The sequence below is a fragment of the Rhincodon typus genome, chromosome 42 (assembly GCF_021869965.1).
Source record: "Rhincodon typus isolate 14 chromosome 42, sRhiTyp1.1, whole genome shotgun sequence".
NCBI lineage: Eukaryota > Metazoa > Chordata > Chondrichthyes > Orectolobiformes > Rhincodontidae > Rhincodon > Rhincodon typus.
Genome location: NC_063373.1, coordinates 7,626,513 through 7,652,254, shown reverse-complemented (window position 1 = coordinate 7,652,254; position 25,742 = coordinate 7,626,513). Strand labels below are relative to the sequence as shown.

Sequence of the window (25,742 nt, the reverse complement as noted above, 5' to 3'; positions counted from 1 at the left end):
ACGGGGTGGGTGATGGTGAGGAAAGGACGTATTTTTGTCGGATGCGCAAACGGTGAGGCTCAGGCAGGCACCGAGAGAGCCATGGACGGGGCTGTGGGTGGGCGGACAAGTGTCGTGGACGCTTTATGTCAACCGCAAACCCTGAATGAGAAGCTCCTTCTCCTCGGTTTGCACCAAACGGGACGACAAGTCCGGGCTTCCTCCCAGGGAAAGGACACCCGGGAGAAGCCGCCATCTTTATTGGGGGCACTGGGCGATGGGGCGCAGGCGTTGTGGCCATCTTTGTGGGGGGCAATGTTTTGGAATGATGGAGTTGGTAGGGGGTGTGGAGTTGCTGCCCATTGTTCAGAATGGAGACACTTGTCATCGAGTCATACAGCACAGAAAACAGACCCTTCGGTCAACTCGTCAATGCTGACAAAGTTTCCCAATTTAAAAATAGTCCCACTTGGCTGTGTTTGGCCTCTATCCCTCTAAGCCTTTACTATTCGTGTAGCTGTACAAATGTCTTTTAAATGTTGTAACTGTACCTGCATCTACCACTTCTTCTGGCAGTTCATTACACTTATGAACCACCCTCAGGTCCTTTTTTAAATCTTTCCCCTCTCATCTTAAACCTTTGCCCACGAGTTTTGGATTCCCCCCACCCTAAGAAAAAGACCTTTTATCTTCTTTATTCATTCACAGGATGAGGGTGCCCCTGACCAAGCAGCATTTATTGCCCATCCCTAATTGCCCAGAGGGCAGTTCAGAATGGACCACATTGCTGTGGGTCTGGAGTCACGTGTAGGCCAGACCAGGTACGATGGCAGTTTCCTTCCCTGAAGGACATTAGTGAACCAGATGGGTTTTTTCTGACAATTGATGAATGTGTTCATGGTCATCATTAGATTCTTAATTCCAGATATTTATTGAATTCAAATTCCACCATCTGCCATGACAGAATTCGAACCCGGGTCCCCAGAATATTATCTGGGTCTTGGGATTAACAGTCCAGCGATAATACCACTAACCCATTGCCTCCCGTCCTCCTCCCTTGGCTATTCACTCTGTCCATGCCCGTCATAATTTTATAAACCTCTATAAGGTCACCCCTCAGCCTCTGACACCGCAGGGAAAAGAAGCTCCAGCCTATTGAGCCTCTCCCTATGATTCAAACCCTCCAATCCTAGTAACATCCTTGTAAATCTTTCCTGCACCCTCTCAAATTTAACAACATCTTTCCTTTAGAAATGCGACCAGAATTGTATGCAGTATTCTAAAAGTGATCTCACCAATGTCCTGTACAGCTGCAACGTGACATCCCAACTCCTATACTCAATGTTCTCACCAATGAAGGCAAATGTGCCCAATGCCGCCTTCACCACCCTGTCTATCAGTGACACCACTTTTATGTACCTGCACCTCTAGGTCTATCTGTTCAGCAATACTCCCCAGGTCTCTACCATTAATTATATAATTCCTGTCTTGGTTTGCCTAACCACAATGCAACACCTCACATTTATCTAAATTAAACTCCATCTGCCACTCTAACCTGATCTTTCTGGGAGGTGGAGGGTGAAGGTTTGAGAAATTTTGTCAAAGTTGTAGTTAAGTTGGAGGTAATATGAAATGCCTTCCAGCGTTTCCCATTTCTGTCTTCCTTCTCCCATTGAGACTAGAGACTGGTGTTGCTCTAGGCTGGGTGACAGGTTTCCTTCTGTGATGCACATCAATGAACCTGTTCAGCCTTATACCAAATTAACTATTTTGGTCGCTTTTTACTTAAGCTGGCCAAATGATTGACCAGATTCATTCTGCTCCATTTCACAAGTAGCCTTTGTGTTTTTGTGGGTGCTGTCTCACTCCCTATTTTCTGTTTAAATCAATTTTGCAGGGTATTAGAAGAGGAGGATTTGTAATCGGGAAACTGAAAGCAAGGAGTTTGTTGTAACCTGAATAACATCACATTTCGAAAATGGAAGGAAAGAGCACCATTCACAGCAGGGAGAAACCGTACACGTGTTCTGTGTGTGGACGAGGCTTCAACCAATCATCTGGCCTGTCAGGACACAAATGGAGTCACCGTGGGGAGAAACCGTGGAAGTGTACGGACTGTGGGAAGGGATTTATTTCACCATCGAGGCTGGAAGCTCATCGACGCATTCACACTGGGGAGAGACCATTCACTTGCACTGAGTGTGGGAAGGGATTCACTCAGTTATCCCACCTGCTGTCACACCAGCGAATTCACACTGGGGAGAGGCCATTCAGCTGCTCCGAGTGTGGGAAGGGATTCGCTCAGTCAACCCACCTGCTGACACACCAGCGAGTCCACACTGGAGAGAGGCTGTTCACCTGCTCCGAGTGCGGGAAGGGGTTCACTGCCTCGTCTATCCTGCTGAGACACCAGCGAGTTCACTCTGACGAGCGACCTTTTAAGTGTCCAGACTGTGGGAAATGCTATAAAAGTTATGAGGAATTGATATCTCATCAACGTGTTCATACTGATGAGAGACCATTCAGATGCTCTCACTGTGGGACTGGATTCAGGTTGTCATCTCATCTCACTGTACATCAGCGAGTGCACACCGGGGAGAGGCTGTTTACCTGCTCCAAGTGTGGGAAGGGATTCAGTGAATCATCTACCCTGCTGAGACACCAGCTTGTTCACACTGATGAGAGATTGTTTAAATGCCCAGACTGTGGCAAGTGCTATAAAAGCTCTGGAGACCTGATGTCCCATCAACGTGTTCACACTGATGAGAGACCGTTCAGATGCCCTCACTGTGGAACTGGGTTCAAGCACTCGTCTCACCTCACTGTCCACCAGCGAATTCACACTGGGGAGAGACCATTCACTTGTTCACAGTGTGGGAAGGGATTCACGCAGTCAGCTCATCTGCTAAGACACCAGCAAGTTCACAAGTAATTACAGTGATTGGATTTTGTTGCTTATTCCAACACCAGAATAGTTGATAACTGATAAAGAGAAGGTATTGGATAGTCTGTCTGTCCTTAAAGCTAACAATCTAGTGGCTTATTATAATTGAACCAAAGATACTGAAGGATGTGAGAGTGGTGCCAGAGGACTGGTGAATTGCAAATGTCATGTCCTCATTTAAAAAGATGGTGGAAAAGTGAGCCTACCAACTACAGGTCAACTGGTGAAACTTCAGCAGTTAGGAAATTCCGAGGAATGGGTTTAGGTCAAAATTAACAGTCATGTGGACAATAACAGAGGAGAGTTAGCGTGTTTTTTGTCAGGGAAAACCCCCTTTAACAAACATATTGGAGTCTTTTCACAGAGGCTGTGGAGAAGGTTGGAATTAATGCATGTGGACCTCTAGAAGGTATATGATAAAGGGAAACCCACCAGATGTGAGCCAAGTTAGAGCTAATGGCATAAAAGAGACAGTAGCAATGTAGATAAAGGAAACCTAGAGTTGTAGTTAGTGGATGTTTTTTGGGTTACAGACAAGCTTGTATCGAGTTCCCAGGTATTTAGGGCATTTATTTTTCCTAATATATGCTGTCACATTTAAAACCATTTCTCATACATGTTTATCTCTATATGTGTATCTATTTAGTGAATATTTTAATACACATTAACAAGCTCAAAAGGATGGCTGTGATAATCACGTGTCTGGACTTGGCAGTAAACATTTGGAAGTATCTTCAAAAGTTGAAGCTGAAGGACAATCCGCACCTCATGGACCTCCTCATGGGATGCAAATATTAATATAATGTGTTATAAACTGCCACAGAGACAGATTGACTCTAATGTAAACCTCAACAGAAGAATTGCAAGTTATTCCTCTCTTGTAAGGGGATACGTGAATCTCTCTGCTTAGCTTCTGAGATGGCCCATAGCCAGTTGTCTATCTGCACTGATGTGGAGGTGCCGGTTTTGGGCTGGAATGAACAAAGTCAGAAGTCACGCAACACCAGGTTGTAGTCCAACAGGTTTATTTGAAGAATCACAAGCTTTTGGAGTGCCTTAGTCTTAGATTTTAACTGTTTTGCACCACACCACACATCAAGAAGCCTGGTCACATGACACTCTACTGAATTCAACTACTTTTTAACTTTACAATGATCAAATCACAGACAGTCAAGGGGTCAGTTCTGTTTCATGCAACACTACTGACAATTTCAAAGCCCGAAACTGCTAAGCAGTTGGTGTGACTGGCCTGGACAAAGCAGCCGGGAGCAGTAATTTAGTGCTCTGCAAGAAATCAATATTCTTTCTTTAAAACAGTGAAGTAGAAATTAGATTCCTGCAATACTCATGAGATAACCTTCAAAGGAATATCAAAAGAAGAATTCGTCCATAACTCCTGAATTACTGGCAAGCCAATAAACTATGCCCATAAAGAAATTCCAGACTGCTAACTACAGCTGTTTTTTTTTGGAAGTTGTTAACTTGGTATCCCTTGGTTGTTTTTGTACTAATGTGGTTGCTAGTGTTACAAAGCGGAGGTTGACCCCCTCGGAGAACTAAAACCGAAACACCCAAAGAGGAGGGCCTTGCCCTATAATCTGTAAAAGGCATGTGAAAAGTAGTGTAACTTGCCTTTCTGCAACTTCTGGTGGTTACTTAAAATAAATCCCTGACACTCACTTTACAATCAACAAGTAACAATTTACTTATTTAACTCTAACAGTGAACAAATTAACTATTAACAAACCAAATAAATCCCTTCTAACTACCAACTATTCCCGAATAAAACAAGATTCTAATAGTATGATGTTCCAATAAATACAGGTCCTACTTACAAAAAGAAATAGAATTTAGTCTCTCGAAAGTACAGCTAGGTTATGTGTCTTCCAGAATGTTCTGTGTCTTCTCTGTCGATTCTTCTGTTAGGAATATTAACTAGCTGTGCCGTGGGTACCATGGTTATTTAGATGGTGCTTTCTCTAAGACAGCGAGGAGTCTGTGAGAGCCAGCGATTCTGTCTTGAGAGCTAAAGGCTGTTAGCTCTGGCAGATGGCAGTTAGTTCTGGGGCTTTGTCCAACTGCCTCCTTCTTTTTATACCCTTGATGACATATCACTACTTCTTACAATAGGATTGGTCCTCTGTTGTCAAAACCATCAGATTTAAATTTAATTGTTCTTTGGTATCTAAGTGCCTGATTCAAATTGATTGGCTAAATTCAAAAACTTATTATCTTGTTAAAAACTGCTGCTTGGCATGTTAACTTTACGGCACTTTAGATAAAAATGTTTCAGTTTGGGTGCTGTCTGTGTACTTGCATACGTTCAAGTTGCTGCTGACAGACATCCATTTTAAATCTCTAAGCAGAGAAAAAGCACATAATTTTTTAAAGGGACCACACAATGCTTTCCCCCTAGCATTTGACAAACACCAAATTGTAACTTCCTGCCTCCCAATCCATCAGTACTCTACCCAACTTTGCAACAATAGATTGAGACATTCTCTTTATCCTTTTCAATTTGTATCTCTCCCTGCAAATTTACGAGCTTGCCTGTAAGCTCCCACCAAGTCTAAAAATGTCAAATACACTCTACTGCTGATGTAACTTTACAGTAACAATGTTGCAGTTCTTACAAAGCCACTGTCTACAAACAAAGGCAGTGGAGAAATACAAGCATTTTTCACTTCTTTGTTAAACAACCTGTGTTAACAGATTGCTGATTCCCAATCTGGGTTTTGGCCAGGCCCACATCGGTTTTCCCTTCAATACAGCAATGGTCAAAAGATGATCTTTTGTGATGGTCAAAACAGTTGAACTCAAAAGATGAGGTCTGAGTGACTGCCCTTGTCATTGACGCAGCATTCAAGTGAGTGTAGAATCAAGGAGAAGAGTCAATAGGAATCAGGATGAAAACGCTCTGCTGGCTGGAGCCTGCCATAGCATAGAGAAGATGTTTGTGGATGCTCCAGGCTAATTGTCTCTCTGTCATAGAATATAGAACAGTACAGCACAGAAACAGGCCCTTTAGCCCACTGTGTCTGTGCCAATCATGATGCCACTCTAAACATCTGCCTGCATATGTTCCCTCTATTCTCTGCCGGTTCATGTGTCTGTCTAATTGCCTCTTAAACTTTGCTATCTGCATCTACCACATCCGCTGGCAGCACTTCCAGGCACCTACCACGTTCTGTGTCAAGAGGACTTTCCCTGCATGTCTTCCCTTAAACTTCTCCCCTCTCATATTAAACCTATGCCTCCTAGTGTTTGAAATTTCCACCCGGGAACAAAAGACTTTGACTGTCCACCCTATCATGCCTCTCTTAATTTTATATAATTCTATTAGGTCACCCCTCAGCTTCCGCTCTACTACGAACAATTCAAGTTTGTCCAACCTCACCTTGCAGTTAATACACTCCAAATTGAGTGAGGCAACAAACTGGTAAACCTCTTTTGAATCCTTCCTGCAACATGGGAACCAGAACTGCACACAATACTCCAAATGTGCCCAACTAAAGTTTTATACAGCTGCAACATGACTTGCCACCTTTTCCACTCAATGCCCTGAACTGACGTAGGCAAGCATGCCATATGCCTTCTTTACCACCTTTTTCACTTGCATTCATGGAGCTGTGGACTTGGTCGCCAAGATTCCTCTGTATATCAATGCTCCTAAGGGGTCTGCTATACACTGTATACTTTTTTCTTGCATTTGATCTCCCAAAATGCATCATCTCACACCTTTCTGATTAAATTCCATCTGCCATTTCTCTGCCAACTTTCCAACTGATCTATATCCTGCTGTATCCTTTGATAACCTACCTCACTACGCACAATACCACTAAATTTCATGTCTTCTGCAAACTTACTAAACAGATTACCTACATTTTCATCCAAATTATTTATAGGTTACAAACAACAGAGCTCCCAGCACTGATCCTTGTGGAACACCACTGGTCACAAATCTCAGTCAGAATATACTTGTTCACAACTACCCTCTATGTTCTATGATCAAGCCAATTTTATATCAATTTGCACCAAATTACCATGGATCCCATTAATCTTCTGGACGAACCTACCATGAGGACCTTGTCAAATGTAGACAACATCCATTGCCTCAACCTCATCAATCATCTTTGTCACCTCATCAAAAAGCATGGTAGCTCAGTGGTTAGTTCTACTGCCTCACAGTACCAGGGACCCATGTTTGAATCCAGCCTCAGATGTGAGGTTGCAGTTTGTGTGGGTTTCCTGTGGGTGCTGGGGTTTCCTCCTACAGTCCAAAGATGTGCAGGTTAGGTGGATTAGCCTTGGAAAGTGCAAGGTTGTAGGGGATTGTTTTGGGTGGGATACACTTAGGATGGTTGGTGTGGATGTGATGGACCAAATAGCTGACTTCCACACTGTAGGAGTTCCTTCTGGTTCATAATGGAAGGTCCATGTTATCACGTATCTGTAAGATTTTTGATTTGACATTATTATTTAAGTCTCCCGTCCCAGTCCGTTTCACCAATGAAATTAGTGTAGCTGAGCGGAATACATGGCGGATCGCTGACCCAGCATTCCCCGCAGGGGAGAAAGTCGTTTATCCACAAACAAGAGACGGGTGCGCATGCGTAACACTGAACAAAGTCCGGAGAATGCGCGGAGCGGGTGGTGACGGTGAACGGAGGGATGTTCCTGGGATCCGCAAACGGTGAGATTGAAGACCAGCAGAGAGGGTGGTGTTACCGACAATTCGATGGGGAGGCATCGTAATTGTTTTGTGTAAACCGAAAGCCCTGAAAAAAACTTAGTGGTTTCCTATTTGCCCCGAGTGATGAGTCCGGAACTGGAGGCTTCCACCCAGTGACCGGGCCCATAGTGTGGCTGCCATCTTTATTGGGGGCATCGAATATTAAGGAGCATACCGTTTTAGGGGGCAATGTTTGGAATGACCAAAGGCGCTTGCTACCCCTTGTTCAGAATGGAGACAACTTGACCATCAAGCTGCAAGAGCTTTTCACACCCGTTATCTTATTGATGAGGCAAAGCAGCAACACAGAAGGAAAGAACAGGAACCAAATTCTTCCCTCTGGGTTCCATCATCTCATGGGACTTCCTACCCAATGTGTCCAAAAGTTTGCATCTCTCTTCAATCACACGAAAACCTGAAAGGAAACTCATGACCCACACGGGACTGTCGACCACGAGAAGGGGCAATGTGCATTAGGGAGCATGCATGGTCATCCTGGCCAGAGGGAATCTTGTGAATTTCTCTCCTGGACTGAGAGTTTTTGAATTTGAAAACTGCTTTGACAGGGGCATGCGAAGGGGATGATTTACACACAGCAAACTCAAACTGAAAGAAATGTTTGTCACTTATGAATGTCTATCCTGGACTGATAGTGATGGGTTTTCTGAACTTGTTTTTGCAGCATATTACAAGAGGATTTGCTGACAAGAAATTCAAACCATAAAATTAACAGAATCACTTAATTCTTCAGGACATGGATATTATCAGGCTTTGAGGTAAGCACTGAGTGCCAGTTTATTACCACTAGATGTGTAACATATTTTTCTTGCACCTCCTAATCCACCTACCCTACAGTGTATCTTGCCCAAAATCTTAAATCTAACACACTGGCAAATGGGATTAGATTTATTTAGGATATCTGATCGGCATTTGAGTTGGAATAAAGGGCCTGTTTCCATGCTGTACAACTCTGATTCGATCACAGAACAGCTTTTCTTTAACCACTTCATCTAAATATATCCTAAACCTCAATGCCTCTAACATTTTGCAACTCAAATGTCCCCCTCCCTTAAATCATTCTGGTAAATTGTCTCTGCTCCCTTTCAGGGATCCTCCCATCCTTCACAATGTGTGGCAATCCCTGTTTTGTGCAGACCCAGATGCTCTGTGTTCTTGTGCATGATGCCATCATGCGGCGACGATTGTATGCTGACATCATCTGCTCCTTGGGCATTTCCTCAAATGTGAATATTTTTCTGACTCCAGTGTTTCTGATATCTTTCAGACTGCAGGTTACAGCAGAAGGTTTTCAAAATAGAAACAGAAATTGTTTCAGAGATGCATATTTGTAAGTATTCCTCTATAGTTTGGAAGTTTTAGTGCTGCAATCTGTTATCTGTCAGAGTTCCCAAGTTCTGAGTCTGATGTGGATCCTATACTCTGGATCTGAATCCATGTCTATTCATTTCTGTCTTTGACCTCTGCTCTCCCTGATTACATCTGTCACTATCCAACTTCCTCTGTCTCCAATAATGGGTGTATTTTAACTCCGTTTATTATTTCATTGTTACTTTGGCCGAATGTGTTTAAATGACACACACTATTCATCCACTGACCTGCTCCACATGTAGGAATTGTTCTTTGGTTCTACGGTCTGTTTTTCTTCCACTTCTGAGCTTATATTGACCAAAAAATTCTGCACCAATTTTAATGCTTGTAATTCATTCTGCTCACACTGAAAGGTTAACTTGTTTTTTTCACTGCTGATTGCCTGACCCGTTCAGTATTTACAGCATTTGCATGTTTGATTTCAGATTCCCAGTGGCTGCAATATTTTGCTAACATTGTATTCCAGCCCTCCAGTGTAAGTGCTTTTGAAAAAAAGGAGGTATTCAGCATGTTGTGCCATTGCTGATTCTTTGCAAGTGTAAGTCAGTTCATCCAACTCTTGTGGCCTTTCACTAACAAGTCCAGCAAATTACAGTTGCCCACGGAGAAGATAATGTTTGCCTGTTTTGAACTGCTGCAGTCTGTGTGGTGAACACTGTTCCAAAATTTCGCTGGGAGAGAGGTTAACAGAATTTTCACCCAGACAGAATGAAGAACAGTGATATATATCCACACCAGTAACACAGAGCAAATGAAATCTCGCCAGTGTGAACTAACTGAGAGAGTCCTGGAGGTGATGGTTTTCTTGACCAACAGCTGTTATTGTCTTTCTTCGTAACGAGGTTAATGGGTTTGGGAGATTCTGCCAAATTTTGCAGGACGTAGTATTCCTCATCATAGAATCATATTGAGGCCCTTTGGCCCATCGAATCTGTACCAGCAAAAATACACTAATCCCACTTGCCCATACTAGACCTATTGTTGCAGATGGATGAAGTTCATCTTCTCCTGCCCGGTATCTCTCCCTGTCTCTCTCTCTCTCTCTGTCTGGTCCCAGGGTCCTGTTCAGGCTCAGTGTGATGGCAAGGTTTGCCTTGCCTGAAGATCATTGGTGAACCAGTTTTTATGACAATCCAACAGCTTTAATAGTCATTCTATCTCCTAGCTGGCCTCCCAAATTATCAGATTCATTCAGCTCAATTTTACAACCTGCCTGTATGTTTTTGTGGGTTGTCTCTCACTCCACAGTTCTCGTTTTTAATTCATTTTTTAGGGAAGGATTGGCAGTACCGGATCTCAAACCAAACATCACATCAGGATCTGACGGAAATGGGTGATTTCTTCCGGGACCTGAACGTTGTCAGTCTTTGAAAATGGAAAGAGAAAGCACCGTTCACAGTGGAGAGAAGCCGTGGAAATGTGGGGAGTGTGGGAAAGGATTCAATTACCCATCCCAGCTGGAAACTCATCGACGGAGTCACACTGGGGAGAGGCCGTTCACCTGCACCACATGTGGGAAGGGCTTCACCGAATCGTCGTCCTTGCAGAAACACCAGCGTGTTCACACTGATGAGAGGGAATTTAAATGTTCCAACTGTGAAAAGACCTTTAAGAACCCGCATGCACTGACTGAGCACCAGCAAGTTCACATTGGTTTTGCACCATTCAGTTGCTCCCAGTGTGCGAAGAGGTTCAGGACTTCGTCCCAACTGTTGAGGCATCAGCCAGTTCACACTGATGAGAGACCTTTTAAATGTCCAGACTGTGGGAAGTGTTATAAAATTTCTAGGGACCTGATGCTCCATCAGCGCGTTCACACTGATGAGAGACCATTCAGGTGCTCTCACTGCGGGACTGGGTTCAGGCGGTCATCTGACCTGACCGCACACCAGCGGGTTCACACCGGGGAGAGGCCGTTCACCTGCTCTGAGTGTGGGAAGGGATTCACTCAGTTGTCCACCCTGCACAATCACAGGCGGGTTCACTCTGAGGAGAGACCATTCACATGCTCTGTGTGTGGGAAGGGATTTAGCCGGTCATGCACCCTGCTAAATCACCAGCGAGTTCACACAGGGGAAAGACCTTTTAAGTGTCCAGACTGCGGGAAGTGCTATAAAAGTTCTGGGGACTTGATGTACCATCAGCGTGTTCACACGGATGAGAGACCGTTTCGGTGCTCTCACTGCGGGACTGGGTTCAGGCGATCGTCTCAGCTCACTGTACACCAGCGGATTCATACCGGGGAGAGACCATTCATCTGCTCAGTGTGTGGGAAGCGATTTAATCAAGCGTCCAACCTGTTGAGGCACCAGCGGGTTCACCAATAACAGGAGGGGCTGATTTTGTTATTGCTGCTGCTGATCATATACAGAACTGAACCTGTTCGTTCTGACAGCAGGGGTTTGCTGCTGATGTCAGTTTCCCATGTTAGGATTAGTGAGAGTCCCCACGACATCTCTCATTTATGTGTCATTCTGTTTGCAAACCTCATTTCTAAATTTAAATCCACACAGGATCTGTAGTGAACAGAAGATGAATATGTAAACTGGTCATAGCCCAGTCCTGCAGCTGTATAGTGACAGGAGCAAGTCTGTTCAGTAACTCAAAGATGAGGCTGTATACCCTCTGAAAGTTGGTAGTCTTACTTGTAGACTTGAGCTCTTTGATAGAGGGGCTGTACAAAGCTGTTAACCCATCAGACATTGAAGGGATCTCTCAGAGTAAGCTCACCAATTGGTCACCTCACGCTCTGTTCCCTGATGTGACGAACACTCGGCATCTGTTGGTGCTGATTTATTGTGAAGCACTGACTGACCTGTGGCACCTTTGTTCTTTGTTTTGTGAAGTCACTCCCATATTAGATCTGAACGGCTGGATTTCTCTGATTACGTTCACATCTCTCTATAAAGAATCCATCTGCCCACATTGCACTGTAACGTATGAACAACAAACAACGGTTATGGTGCGACTTAGAGTCTGGTATCTCTTGGTGAGTTGCCAGGAATGATTGAATTGACTCACTCTGCACCTTGGGGGAACAGACTGAGGTTTAATGAACATAAGAGAGAGGCCCTTCAAGCCTGTCTTCAACTGCAACTCCACCTTCTGGAATTGTTCCCATATCCTTTAATTCCCTTCATACAAAAAATACTATCGATCTCAATGACTGAGAATCCAAGGCACCCCCACCTCCAATAGAGAAGTCTACAGATGCACCAGCCTTCGAGTTAAGAACTTCCTTCTCATCTCAGTCCTAGATGGTCACCCCATTATTTTAAGACTGCACCTTTCATTCCTTTTTGATACTTGGTTTCCCAACCATGGACACCAGACCTTAGGAAGGATAATATTAGCTGTGGACGGAGTATAATGTAGGTTTACAAGAATGATACTTGGACATAATGGGTCAAGATGTGAGGAGAGATTATATAAATTAGGCCTGTTTTCTCAAGAATTTAGAAGATTAAGAGGTGATTGGGTCGAAGTCTTCAGGATTTAACAAGAAAAGGCTACATAACAGATTACATAAACATAAACTATTTCCTCTGGTTGGAGATTCTAGAACAAGTGGGCAGAGTCTGAGAATTAGGGCCAAACTGTTCAGGAGAGTTGTTAGGAAGCACTTCTATACACAAAGAGTGCTAGATGTTTGGAACTCTCTTCCAAAAACTACAGTGGATGCTGTAACAGTTGGTAATTTTAAATTTGAGAGGAAGAACTTTTTTTTGTTAAGCTATAGGCAGGTATATGGAGTTACGTGTAGATCAGCCATTGAATGGTAGAACAGGCTTAAGGGGCTGAATGGCCTACTCCCGTTCTTACGATTTTTTTGTTCTGTCTTAACCATAAAGACAGGTAGAAATTATTTATTTAATGTCCCTGCTATTTCCTTGTTCCCATTATAATTTCGGCTATCTCTGCCTCTCATGGGACCAGTTCACTGTCACTTATTTCTTCCTAGTTACAGATCTGTGGAAATGTTCATAATCTGTTCTTTATGTTTCTTGCTGATTCATCTCATTCTCTTTCCTTATGAATTTCTTGCTCCTCCGTTCTGAAGAAATCCATGGACATTTCACAGCACAATTGTGTGGTACTTGTCCAGTTACATGTGCTCATGTGAATAGGATTCGCAGTTCACCAGAGTGCGCACATTCCTCTATGATTGCATAGGGTTCCTGCATTTCCATTATCTTGCTATTCTAAACTCATACAAATCAGTTCAAGGCATCAGAGTCACCACTGCCACCTCCACCACCCCCCCCCCCCAACCCCCCCACCACCCCACACCCCAGCCAAAGCTTCCGTCCTACAGATTAACACACAGGAAAAGATCACAACTCTGTGATCTCACCTGACAGTCATACTGGACAAGTCGGAACCCAGAGTAAAACCTGTCTTGATAGATCACAAGTTTTACTTTTGCAATTTGGTTACCGTGTGATCAGTCACTGAAGATATCCACAGAAGGCTGCCAATGTATTTTTAATAAAAGAACATCAACATTTGTTACAGAAAAGAATAAAATACAGCAATGAAAATATGTGTATGCCAAATTGAGAAGGTCATTTAACAGCAAAAAGGGACAATTCACCTCTTCTTTGTTCCCAGCAATATCCTTTGTAGATACGCAACTCTTTAAATGGACGTCAATGTATGACGTATGATCTGTAAGTTGGCAGATGACATGAATATTGGTGTTATGGTAAATAATGAGGAGGAAAGGATCAGACTACAGGACAATATAGACTGGATGGTCAGATGGGCTGAATTTAACACTGAAAACTGTGAGGTGATGCATTTTGGGAGAACTAATAAGCCAAAGGAGTACACAGTTAATTGCAGGACCCTAGGAAGTACAAAGGATCAGAGAGACCTTGACGTGTATGCTCACATATCCTTGAAGGCAGCCCAACAGGTAGATAATATGGTTATGAAAGCATATGGGATACTTGCTTTCATTAGACAAGGCATTGAATACTGCAGCAAGGAGGTTATAATGGGGCTACACTCACCACACTGTAGGTAGGGTGTGATTGCATAAGGCAGGGTACAGAAGAGAATCAGCAGGAAGTCAGAATGTTGCCTGGGCTGGAATGATTCAACTATGAAGAGAAACTAGATAGGATGGTGTTAGAGCAGAGAAGGCGGACAGGGGAACCTGATTCAGGTATACAAGCTTATGAGGGGTATAGGTAGGAAGAAACGTTTTCTCTTAGTAGAGGTGTCAATGAGCAGAGCACAGGTTTACGTAAAGGAACAGGAGGTTTAGCGAGAATTTGAAGAAAACGTTTTTCACCTAGAGGATGGTGGGTATGTGGACCCTCACTATCTAAGGAGTAGTAGAGGTAGGAACAATCAAGGCATTTAAAAAATATTTAGATGCACACTTGAAATGCCATAGAATATGAAGCTGTGGGCCAAATGCTGGAAAATAGGTTAAGAGTAATGCTTATCGTCTGGCGCAGACACAATGGGCCAAAGGGCCTTTCTTCATGCTGTTAAAACTCTGATGAAGCTTTACTCCTATTTTTAATTTCTTACTTAACTGATGAGATTGCAAGCTTTCCATTTCAGACATCCTGCACACTCACCATGAGATTCTCTACTTCTCCCAGAAACACTAAGGGACAGGTTAAGCCACTGGATTTCCTCACTGAACCTTAAGAGAAACTCCGGGTCTTTCCTAGCCTTTCCCCTGGGACAGCCAAACAACTAAAGACTTCCTTCCAGCCTGAAGACCTCCACAAACTAAATTACCCTCCTGGAATATCTTTTTCTTCTGAACTCAACCTATTGGAGGCCTGAATCATCTGTTTCCCTTGCAGGTCACACAAAACCACAACTCAGAAAACATTTCATTAATTAAATAGCCAGGTAACTTACTAGTCATTTAACATAAGTCACATGCTTTTTTCAAAATGGTGTTTAAACTCATTATTAGAAACTAACTTTCTGACCTCTTTAAAAATAATCCCCTTAACAGAACCAAAATCAAAACCCATTTACCTCTACTTTTGTATTCAGGTTCCTCAATAGTCAAATTAAAAACATTTAATTTAATCCTCCTGACTTTATTAACAGAAGAGGAACACGATTCCTACAGACCTCAGAAACTGGATGACTGAATAATTCTGTTCCCCCACAAGGAACAAATTTTATGGCACCTCTTCGCTGTGAATGTGTTAGTGTTTCTGGAAGCTGGACAACTCAGTGAATCCCTTCTCATACATGGTGCAAGTGAGTGGCATCTCCATCAATGAGTTTCCAGCTGGGATGGAGAACTGAACCCCTTTCCACACTCTTCAAATTTCCATCATTTCTCCCTGTTATCATAGAATCCTGACAGCATGGAAGCAGGCAATTTGCCCCATTGAGTCCATACTGACCCTCCGAAGAGCATCCTACCCAAATCCATCCCACTGCCCTATCCCTGTAATCCCGCATTTTCCACAGCTAATCCAGCTAACCTACACATCCCCTGGACACTATGGACAATTTCACATGACCAGTCATACCTCTGAACTGTGGAAGGAAACAGGAGCACTGAGACATGGGAAGAATGTGCAAACTCCACAGACAGTTGCCTAAGGGTAGAATTGAACCTGGGTCACTGGCGCCATAAGGCAGCAGTGCTAACCACTGAGCCACTGTGCCACCTGTTGTGGGTGTCCTTGGGTCTTTCCAGATTGAATGACCATCGAGTCATACAGCACGGAAACACACCCTTTGCTCCAATAAGTCCATGCTGACTGCATACCTACCTGCCTGCACTTGGCCCATATCCCTCCAAACATTTCTTATTCATGTACTTACCTAAATGTCTTTTGAACATTGTAACTGTAGCTGCATCCACAAATTCCTCTGGAATTTCATTCCACACACAAACTACTTTCTGTGTCACACAGTTGCGTCTCATGTCTTTTTTCAATCTTTTTCCTCTCACATTAAAAATATGCCCCCTTGACTTGAAATATCCCACCCTAGGGAAAAGACACCTGCCATTCACCTAATCTAAACCCTTATAAGGTTACCTTTCAACCTCCTATGCTCCAGTGTAAAGAGTCCCAGCCTATCCAGCCTCTCCTCACAACTCAAACCCTCCATTCCAGGCAACATCTCTTCTGAATCCTCTCCAGCTTAATAATATTCTTCTTATAACAAGGCGACCAAAACTGGACACTGAACTCCAGAAGAGGCCTCACCAACGTCCTGTACAACATCAACATAACGTCCCAACTCCTATACTCAAAGCTCTGAGCAATGAAGGCAAGCATGTTAAATGCCTTCTTATCCACCCTATCCATATTTGATGCAAACTTCAAAGAATTATGTACCTGAACCCCTAGGTCTCTTTGTTCTACAACACTGCTCAAGGCCCTACTTTTAAATGTATAAGTCTCGTCTTTGTTTGTTTTACCAAAATGTAATACCTCACATTTATCCAAATTAAAACACATTTGGCACTCTTCAGCCCATTGACAAGATCTCTTGTAATTTTAGAGAACCTTCTTCACTGTCCACTATAACACCAATCTTGGGGTCATTTGCAAACCTACTAACCAAGTTTTTCTATATTTTCTTCTAAATTATTTCTATAAATGACAAACAAATTTGAACCCAGCACAAATCCCTGTGGAACACCACTGGTCACAGGCCTCCAGTCTGAAAAACAACCCTCCACCATCAATCTCTGTCTCCTGTCATCAAGCTAATTTTGTATCCAATTGGGAGCTCACCCTGAATCCCATGTGATCTAATGTTACTAATTAGTCTACTGTGTGGAACCTTGTCAAAGGCTTTACTAAAGTCCAAGTAAACAATGTCTACCACTCTGCCCTCATCAATCTTCTTGTTTACGTCCTCAAAAAAACTCAATTAAGTTTGTGAGACAGGATTTCCCTGTACAAAACCATGCTGACTGTCCCTGATCATTCCTTGCTTCGCCAAATGCACATGAATCCTATCTTTCAGAATCCCTTCCGACAACTTATCCACCACCAAAGTCAGACTCACAGGTCTATAGTTCACACGTTTCTCCTTACATCCCTTCGTAAGTAAAAGCACATTAGCCACTCTTCAGTCATTGGCACCTCACTCATATTTATAGAGGATACAAATATTTGTATATTAACATTAATCAGTTGAAACCTTACACAGGGTATAAGTCCACCAAGTTGTTAAACCCAAACAGCTTGTGATGCATTTATGCTCCACTTCAGCCCCTCCCATCTTCCTAAATCAAAATCTACTCTCTCAACATCATATTCCCCTCTCCTTTGTTTATTTGTCTAGCATCCCATAAAGGGTCAGGACTACTCACTTCAACCACTCCCTGTGGTGGTGAGTTTCACACTCCTACACCTATTTTTTAGTGAAAAAAGTTTCTTCTTCATTCTCTACTGTATTTCTTGACGGCTATCTAATATTGATGGTCTCTACTTATGTTCTACCCCACAATAGAACATATTCTCTCTTTGTTCATACTATCATAAGTTTAAAGACCTCTGTGACATCACTCTCTCAGTCAGCAATTCAAGACCTAGCCTGTCAATCCTTTCATCATCCGAAAACCCACATATTTCTGGGATCACCATTGTACACCTCCTCTGCTCCCTCTCCAGTGTCTCTTTGATAAAAGGCCACTAGCACTGCACACTGTGGGCAGTGAGATCTTTGATACTTGAGTCACAAATAATCCAAAAATGGGGTGGAGCAGTTGAGATCATACCTGATCTTGAAACATTTAGTTCAGATGCAACAGCTTAAATATGATGTATGAGCTAAACAGACAGGAAATGTATACAGCCCGTGACAGTGAGAATGATCGCAGAAGGGAGGATTGCAGAGTGAGAACAAGTCTCCGTAGCCGATGACAACATCTCCTCCAAATGGTTAACTGGTAGCAGCCATTGAAGCCAATGAGGATAAATTCCAAATGTCTTCTATGTTCAAAGTGATTATTTTCCCCTCAACAGTTATTGTAACCTTTACGCAGCAGGTTTGTGTGTAGGACATTAAAGCCAACCTTTATCTGGGTTGGAAACATCTTGTATCTTTCTCGAGATATGTCCTGGGCAAAGATAACATGCCTGCCCTGTAGCTGTCAGCCAGAAAGATGCTGCAAAATCTTTCCTCATCGATGTGAAAGACTGAGAGAAAGAGATCTATCTGAATAAGACTCAGTACATTTCTTCCGATCCTGTAAGTTTCATAGATACTGATTTCTAACAGTCCATTGCTTGGATTGAACTCATCTCCATTCCTGTGCTGAGGGGTATTTCTTCAACAGATGGGAGAGTAACATTGGAGACTCTCAATTCCTCCTGAATTCCCATTTCCTTTCCCTTCCGATGGATAATGGAGGTACTGCTGTGTGGAATGTCCAAACCAACAAGAATTGTCAGCAAGGATTCATCAGCAATTTCTCATGGAGATGTTGATGAGTGAAACTTTTCAGATACTGAATCGTGGCATTCATAAGAAAGATCAATTTAGGACTTAAGTAATAGTTCCTGGCATTATTCTAAACTAAGTTCTGATGAGAGTTCCTGAACTATGGGGAAAGATCACAGACAGCAGTTCTCAAAGGGACACTTCAGCCCCAGGAAGACAATCAGCTACAGATCCAGAATATTACACAGGGATCATTAAAATCAGCAGAAATGGACCTCTCACTTTCAGAATCGATATTGTTCAGTCATGGGTATGATTAACAGTAACAGTTACAGCAGAAACTGATCCCTGGGCTCAGTTGTGAACTCTCTGGTGTACCACCAGGTTCGCAGATTGAGTGAATCCCTTCCCACACACAGAGCAGGTGAATGGCCTCTCCCCGGTGTGAACGCGCTGGTGTGAAACGAGCGTGGATAACTGAGTGAATCCCTTCCCACACACAGGGCAGGTAAACGGCCTCTCCCCAGTGTGAACTCGCTGGTGTTCAGTGAGGCTGCAAGTATACCTGAAGCTCTTTCCACAGAGCGTGCAGATGAAGGGCTTCTCATCAGTGTGAACTCGCTGGTGCGACAGCAGGTGGGAAGACCGTGAGAACCCCTTCCCACACTCAGGGCATATGAATGGTCTCTCCCCAGTGTGAAGCCGTTGGTGTGAAATGAGTGTGGATAATTGAGTGAATGCTTTCCCACACTCAGAGCAGGTGAACGGCCTCTCCCCAGTGTGAACTCGCTGGTGTGAAATGACAGCTGACAACTGAGTGAATCCCTTCCCACACTCGGGGCAACTGAATGGCCTCTCCCCGGTGTGAACTCGCTGGTGTGCAGTGAGGCTGCCTGAATGTCTGAAACTCTTGCCACAGTGAGCGCAGATGAAGGGCTTCTCATTGGTGTGAACTCGCTGATGTGCGACGAGGCTGCCTGAATGCCTGAAACTCTTTCCACAGGAAGTGCAGATGAAGGGATTGTCATCAATGTGAACCCGCTGGTGTTGCAGCAAGTTGGATGAGCGGGTAAATCCCTTACCACACTCTGGGCAAGTGAAAGGTCTCTCCCCTGTGTGAACGCGCCGATGGGTTTCCAGCTCAGATGGGGTTCCGAAACCCTTCCCACAGTCCCCACATTTCCACGGTTTCTCCATGTCGTGGAGGTCCTTGTGAATCTACAGGTTAGATTGAAGACTCTTACACAGGCAACTCTATGGTTTCTGCCTGCTGTGTAACTGGTTAAAAGGTCCACAGTCAGCAATGGAACACACTCACTCAACCTGTGTGACTGGTTAAAGCTCTTTCCACAGTCAGTTCACTAGGACACACTCACTTGGGTGTATGCATGTGTCTTGGTGCTTTCCAGGCACACTGACATTTGAAACCTTTTCCTTCAGACAGAACGGAAAAATTCCACTTTCTGCATTCAAAGGCCAATGATATTCTGGTCCCTGGTGAATTGAGTGACTGTCAGGCCTTGATACGATGTTTGAGTTTCCTGTCTATAAATCCTCCCATTCTAAACCCCTGTATAAGATTACAAAAGCAATTAGGACAGTCAATTCCAATTTCTATTGAACATTTTATCCTCTTCTGCTCTCTCAAAGCCGTAAATTAACATCTCACAACTGTCCCTCCTCCTTGGGGTGAAATTCAAAAAAAGTGTCCAATAATTATAAGATCAGGAGTAGGTCATTCAGCCTCTTGAGCCTGTACTGCCATTCAGGGAGATCACGACTGATCTGTGGCCTAATTTCATGGGCCTTTGGTCATATCCCTTAATATCTTTCCTTAACAAAGATTGATCTATTTCAGCTTTAAAACTAACAACTGATCTAGCATTGACTGCCATTTTTGGAAGAGAGTTCCAAACCGCTACCACCCTTTAACATAGAAGATAGGAGCAGGAGGAGGCCATTCAGCCCTTCGAGCCTGCCCTGCCATTCTTCACAATCATGGCCGATCATCCAACTCAATAGCCTAATCCTACTTTCTCCCCATAACCTTTGATCCCATTTGCCCCAAGTGCTATATCTAGTTGCCTCTTGAATACATTCAATTTTTTGGCATCAACTACTTCCTGTGGTAATGAATTCCACAGGCTCACCACTCTTTGGGTGAAGAAATGTTTCCTCATCTCTGTCCTAAATTATCACCCCGAATCCTCATACCATGACCCCTTTGTGGCTTCCTAACATCTATCCTAAATAGTCTGGCCCTATTATCCCAAACGATGCCCCTAGTTCTAGAATCTCCAATCAGTGGAAATTGTTTACATTTATGTACCCTGTCTTTTCCTGTTATATTTTGAAGATTTCAATAAGATCTTCTAAATTCAAGTGAAAACAGGCCTATTTGTATAATTTCTCATAATTTAACCCCTGAAGTCCAGGTATCTTTTTTGTAAATGTACGTTGTAATCCTCTCCCTTTTAACAAATTCATACAACTAAAGAGTTGCAGTATGTTAAATCATTCACTTGTTGTTAATCTGAGAAAAGCCAGACCATATCTATCACATGACCAAAGCTTTATGTATCAAACTGCCCCTCAGAGAGATTAAATGAGCAACAATGAAGGTGATTTCTCCAAATATGCCAGGGTTACCTTCTTTCTCTCTTTCAATTAAACCTGGTACCAGTCTCTTGCCCAATGGTTTCTGGTTCTCTTCCTGTTGACTAATTAACACCTTAAATAGCAAAAAGAATCAAGTATCAGTTCCTGCTCCAACTCCATTTCCTAACTATCAACTCTTTGCCTCTCCCTGGCAAGAGGCTGAAAATAAGCTGACATTTTCACACCATTGGTGTTGCACTTGATCCTGAGGTGAGCTTCTGACATCATATCTGTGCCCCGCAAAGACTGCCTGTCTCTGCTTCCATAATATAACCTGGCCTTGTCTCATCGCAGTGTAATCTGCTGCTGAAACCCTCATTTATTCCTTTGTTGAAGATAGACTCAACCATTTCAATGCTGGTCACAAGTTCGACTTTCCATCAACTTGAAACCATCCGAAACTCTGCTGCATTTGTGTTTACAAGCAGCGAGTTATATTCCTCAATCTCATTGAAACTTAGAGAATAATGAGAGGCCTGGATACAGTGGACCTGGAGATGATGTTTCCACTCGTAGGAGAGACCAGGACGCAAGAGCACAGATTCAGAGTGAAGGGATGACCCATTAAAAATGAGATGAGAAGGAATTTCTCCAGCCAGAGGTTGGTGAGTCTATGGAACTCATTGCTGCAGAAGGGTGTGGAGGCCAAGTCATTGAGTGTATTTAAGACATGATCAGCCACAATTGAAAGGTGGAGCAGGCTTAATGGGCCGAAAGCTTATTTCTGCTCCTATATCTTATGGTCTATGAGCCCTGCCTAAGCATGTCTCAGTTTCAAAATTCTCATCCTAATTTTGAAATCCCTCCAGGGCCTTACCCTCCCAACCCTGTAATCTCCACCAGTCCCATAAGCCTCCGAGATGTATGTTCTATTCTCATCCTGGACCATTTCCTAACATAACTGTTCCATCTTGGTTGCCATGTTTTTAGTTCCCTTTACGCTAAGCTCAAGATTCCCCCCACCAACCCTTTCTTCCTTTAAGACCCTCGTTACAGCCTACATATTTGCTCAAGTGTCTAGTCACATGGCTGAATATGACATAGTGTTCCTGGTGCCCCACTCTGCCTTGTAAATGTTCCCATGAAGTTGTACTGGGAATGACTTATACTGTCAAGGGCGCTGAATAAACATACATTGCTCTTGCTTAATCTAACCCTCACCTCCCATTGCCTTCACACTAAACACTGCAGATTTACCAGGACTTTGCCCTGGGGTTGGAGAGTTTCAGTAATGGAGAGAGACTGGACAAACTGGGGTTGTTTTCCTTAGTGCAGAGGAGATTGAGAGGAGATATGATTAAGATGGACAAAATGATGAGGGGGCGTCGGTAGGATAGACAGGGAGGAAACATTACCCCCTTGATGAAGGGATCAATGATTAGGGGTCACAGATTTAAGGTGAGGGGCAGGAGGTTTAGAATGGAATGTGAGGAAAAACATTTTCTCTTGGAGGGTAGCGGGAGTCTGGAATTCATTGCCTGTAAGGGTGATAGAGACAGAAACCCTGATAACGTTTAACAAGTATTTAGATGCGCACTTGCAATGCCAAGGCAGTGGGGCCAAGTGCTGGGGAATGGGGACGTGAGTGGTTGTTTTGGATTGGCACAGACTCGATGGGCCGAAGGGCTGTTGATCTCTAGGATCCTCATTCATTGTCCCTGGTCGGTTTGGGGCCCGTCAAATAGGGCAGCCGCGCATGTTTCTTTCTCCTCCTTGCCCCCAACAAAAATGGCGGCAGAGCATTCACGCTGCTACCCCGCGTCTCCAACAGAGATGGCGGCTATTACCGTGGGGGCCTAAATCGGATGAAAACCTCCAGGTACCAGCTCTCGAAGGCTTCGTGCAAATAAAACACTGTTAAGTTCTGTTCATGAACTCTACGTTAGCACACGACGTGTACGAAGCCTTCCCGAACTCCGTCCGGCTCAATCGCTCCGCCTTATAATCACCGTTTGTGGACCCGAGAAGAAACCCTCCTTCCAACACCGTCACCAACTCCGCGCATCCTCTCTACCGTGGTCGCCGCTGCGCCTGCGCATGGACCGCCTTTTCTGAGGGTAGGGGTCATTCACTACCGCATGGATATCTGGGTAGATGACCCGCCATTTGTCCATCAAATTGTTACGTTCTGCCTTGGTCTAAATTTATGGGGTGAACATGAAGGGAGCCGGAGGGTTCCCTAATATAATTAGTCAGCTAGCACACTGATAAATTGGAGTGAAACCCGTACAGGAGGGATAAACTCATACGATAAGTGAACAATTTGTTCTTCTTTGCAGTGGTCAAATTCACTCTTTAACACCAATCTGATTTCTCCGATTATGCGGTGTTGCCCTTCCTTCTACTACGTAATATATAAAGGATAAATTGTACTATACATAACCTCTCAGGTGAGTGACTACACCTATCAAATGGACAGGGCACTGGTGAGGTCACACCTGGAATATTGTGTGCTGCTTTGGTCACCTTATCTGAGGAAGGATGTTCTTGCTATCGGGGAGTCCCAGCTTGCGATAGCAGGACCGACATGTGAGGAGAGATTGCATCATTTAGGATTGTATCACAGGAATTTAGAAAAATGAGGTGGGCGAGGGGGGAATCTCATAGAAATTTATAAAACACTGAAGAGCTTAGACAGGTTGGATGTTCCTGATGATAGGGAAGTCCACAACCAGGGGCCATCGTTTAAAGATGAAGGGTAAATGTTTCAGGACTGAGATGAAGATAAATTTCTTTACCCAGGGAGTGTTGAGCCTGTAGAATTTACTATCATTGAAAGCAGTTGAGGCTAAAACATTAGGGGTTTTCAGAAAGAAGGTAGATAAAGCTCTTGTGGCTAAATGGATTTTTGTTATTCACTTATAGAACATGGACATTGCTGGCCAGCCAGCATTTGTTGACTGTCCCTAACTGCCCTTGAGAAGGTGGTGCTGAGTTTCCTTCTTGAATCACTGCTGTTCATGTGCTGTAAGGAAAGCATATGGGGTGTGGGGGTCAGGATTGGGATATTGAACTCAATTATCAGCCATGATCATGCTGAATGGTACAGCAGGCATGAGGAATTGAATGGCCTACTCCTGCTCCTATCTTCTATATTTCCTTGGCCTACCTAACCTGAGTTAGAGCCACTGGGATGTGGAGTGGAGGAGAATCACTTATTTCAATGCTGGCCAGTTCACATCAAAGGATGAGGAAAGGGGCACAATAAATAGGCACATTGATTTTCACCAAAAGTGTAACTATGATCTCTGAGGTAGAAGGAAACACTGGACATGGACAGGAAAGATTTGCTAACATTGGTGGAGGCCATAAACCCCAAATAAGACTCTGTAGGTTGACATTTACAGCCATTTATGCAGACTAGAGGCTGCCTTGTGGATCATCGTGAGCAACACCAATGGAAACTTATCTTGATGATGGATCAGGGTGGACTGGTTTTTGTGTCCCTGGGATTAAGAGAAAAAAAAAAATGATTGATTCATCATTTTTATTCTCGCTTGGCACAGTGTGGCTGGTGAATTGAACCGAACAAGAGGAGAGGATGGAAAAAAACTGAGGAAGGAATTGGTGGAAATACCGAAGGATTTGCATTTCAGCATAGGGAGTACATGGTATGGAATTTAACTCAAGGGGAAGAATAGAGGAATACATTCTATAGAAAACTAGAATTGCCCAATCAGAATTTATGTCCTGTCGACACAGTAAAGATTTGTCATCTCCTTTTCCAGATGCTTAGAATGGGAGGATTTACAGATCAGAAACTGAAACACAATGTCACCTTATGATTTGACCGAGCCTACTTGATTCATTTGGAGCTGCACATCATCAGCCTTTAAATGTGGAAAGAAATATGTTTGCCTGTTCTGTCTAAGGGGATTGATTTCAAACAGTGTGACAGGACAAGTACCAAGACATGCACACACTCAAGTGAGAGTGTTGCAGTGCACTGACTATGAAAAGAGCTTTAACCAGTTATGCCAATTAAAAAATAAAATTCTATTACAGCAGAGATCCTGTACATATGTTCTGTGCAGCTGATCCTTCAACCAATTATTCAACTTGTGGAGACTGGAGGACAATGGTCCTCAAGGAAAAATAAGGGAAATGCAAGGACTGTGGGAAGAGATTCAGAAACCTGTCTAATGTAGAAATTTACCAATGTAAGACGAGGAGAAACCGTTCACCTGCCCTGTGTAAGGTGAGATTCACTGGATCACATTTCCCGCAGACACGTGCACACACACACACAGAGGAAAGGCCATTTACTGCTGTGAGAGAGAAGGGATTCACTGTCATGGAACCTATGTACAGTGATTTGAGATGATCTCTTGAACCCAGTCGCCCAGAGAGAGCACATGAACAATCTCTTGTCAGGATGAACACATTGATGGATACTTCTTCCCTGGAATCTTTTTTGCACTTCTTGCATTATGGGCTTTTAACAGGTCTCTCATCAGTATCAACCCACTGATATGTGATCAAGTTGGATAACTGAGTCAATCCCTTCCCATACTCAAGTTGGTGAATGGTCTCTCCCCAGTGTGAATTCACTGGTGTACAGCGATTTGACATGATCCCCTAAACCCTGTCCCGAAGCTGAACAGCCTCCCATCAGTATGTACATGTTGATGGGACATCATGTCT

At 43.5% G+C, this 25,742-nt stretch overlaps 2 protein-coding genes and 1 pseudogene across 3 annotated transcripts; 2 read left to right on the top strand and 1 right to left on the bottom strand.

Moving 5' to 3' along the window:
* Positions 1–4,592, top strand: LOC125487538 (zinc finger protein 239-like). Its single transcript, XM_048619264.1, has 2 exons — positions 1–52; positions 1,877–4,592. The coding sequence occupies exon 2, from the start codon at positions 1,958–1,960 to the stop codon at positions 2,909–2,911; it is 954 nt and encodes a 317-aa protein (XP_048475221.1). The 5' UTR covers positions 1–52; positions 1,877–1,957; the 3' UTR covers positions 2,912–4,592.
* Positions 1–23,149, bottom strand: part of LOC125481022 — a 39,973-nt pseudogene extending 16,824 nt beyond the window's left edge.
* On the top strand, positions 7,552–18,219 carry LOC109920245 (gastrula zinc finger protein XlCGF7.1-like). 2 transcript variants are annotated; one of them, XM_048619258.1, is made up of 4 exons: positions 7,552–7,616; positions 8,338–8,431; positions 8,941–9,003; positions 10,318–18,219. In XM_048619258.1, the coding sequence occupies exon 4, from the start codon at positions 10,418–10,420 to the stop codon at positions 11,369–11,371; it is 954 nt and encodes a 317-aa protein (XP_048475215.1). In that variant the 5' UTR covers positions 7,552–7,616; positions 8,338–8,431; positions 8,941–9,003; positions 10,318–10,417; the 3' UTR covers positions 11,372–18,219. The 2 variants fall into 2 exon arrangements, with proteins under 2 accessions (XP_048475215.1, XP_048475216.1); XM_048619259.1 differs by lacking the exons at positions 7,552–7,616; positions 8,338–8,431; positions 8,941–9,003 and adding an exon at positions 9,199–9,582.
* Positions 23,150–25,742: the final 2,593 nt, after the last annotated feature.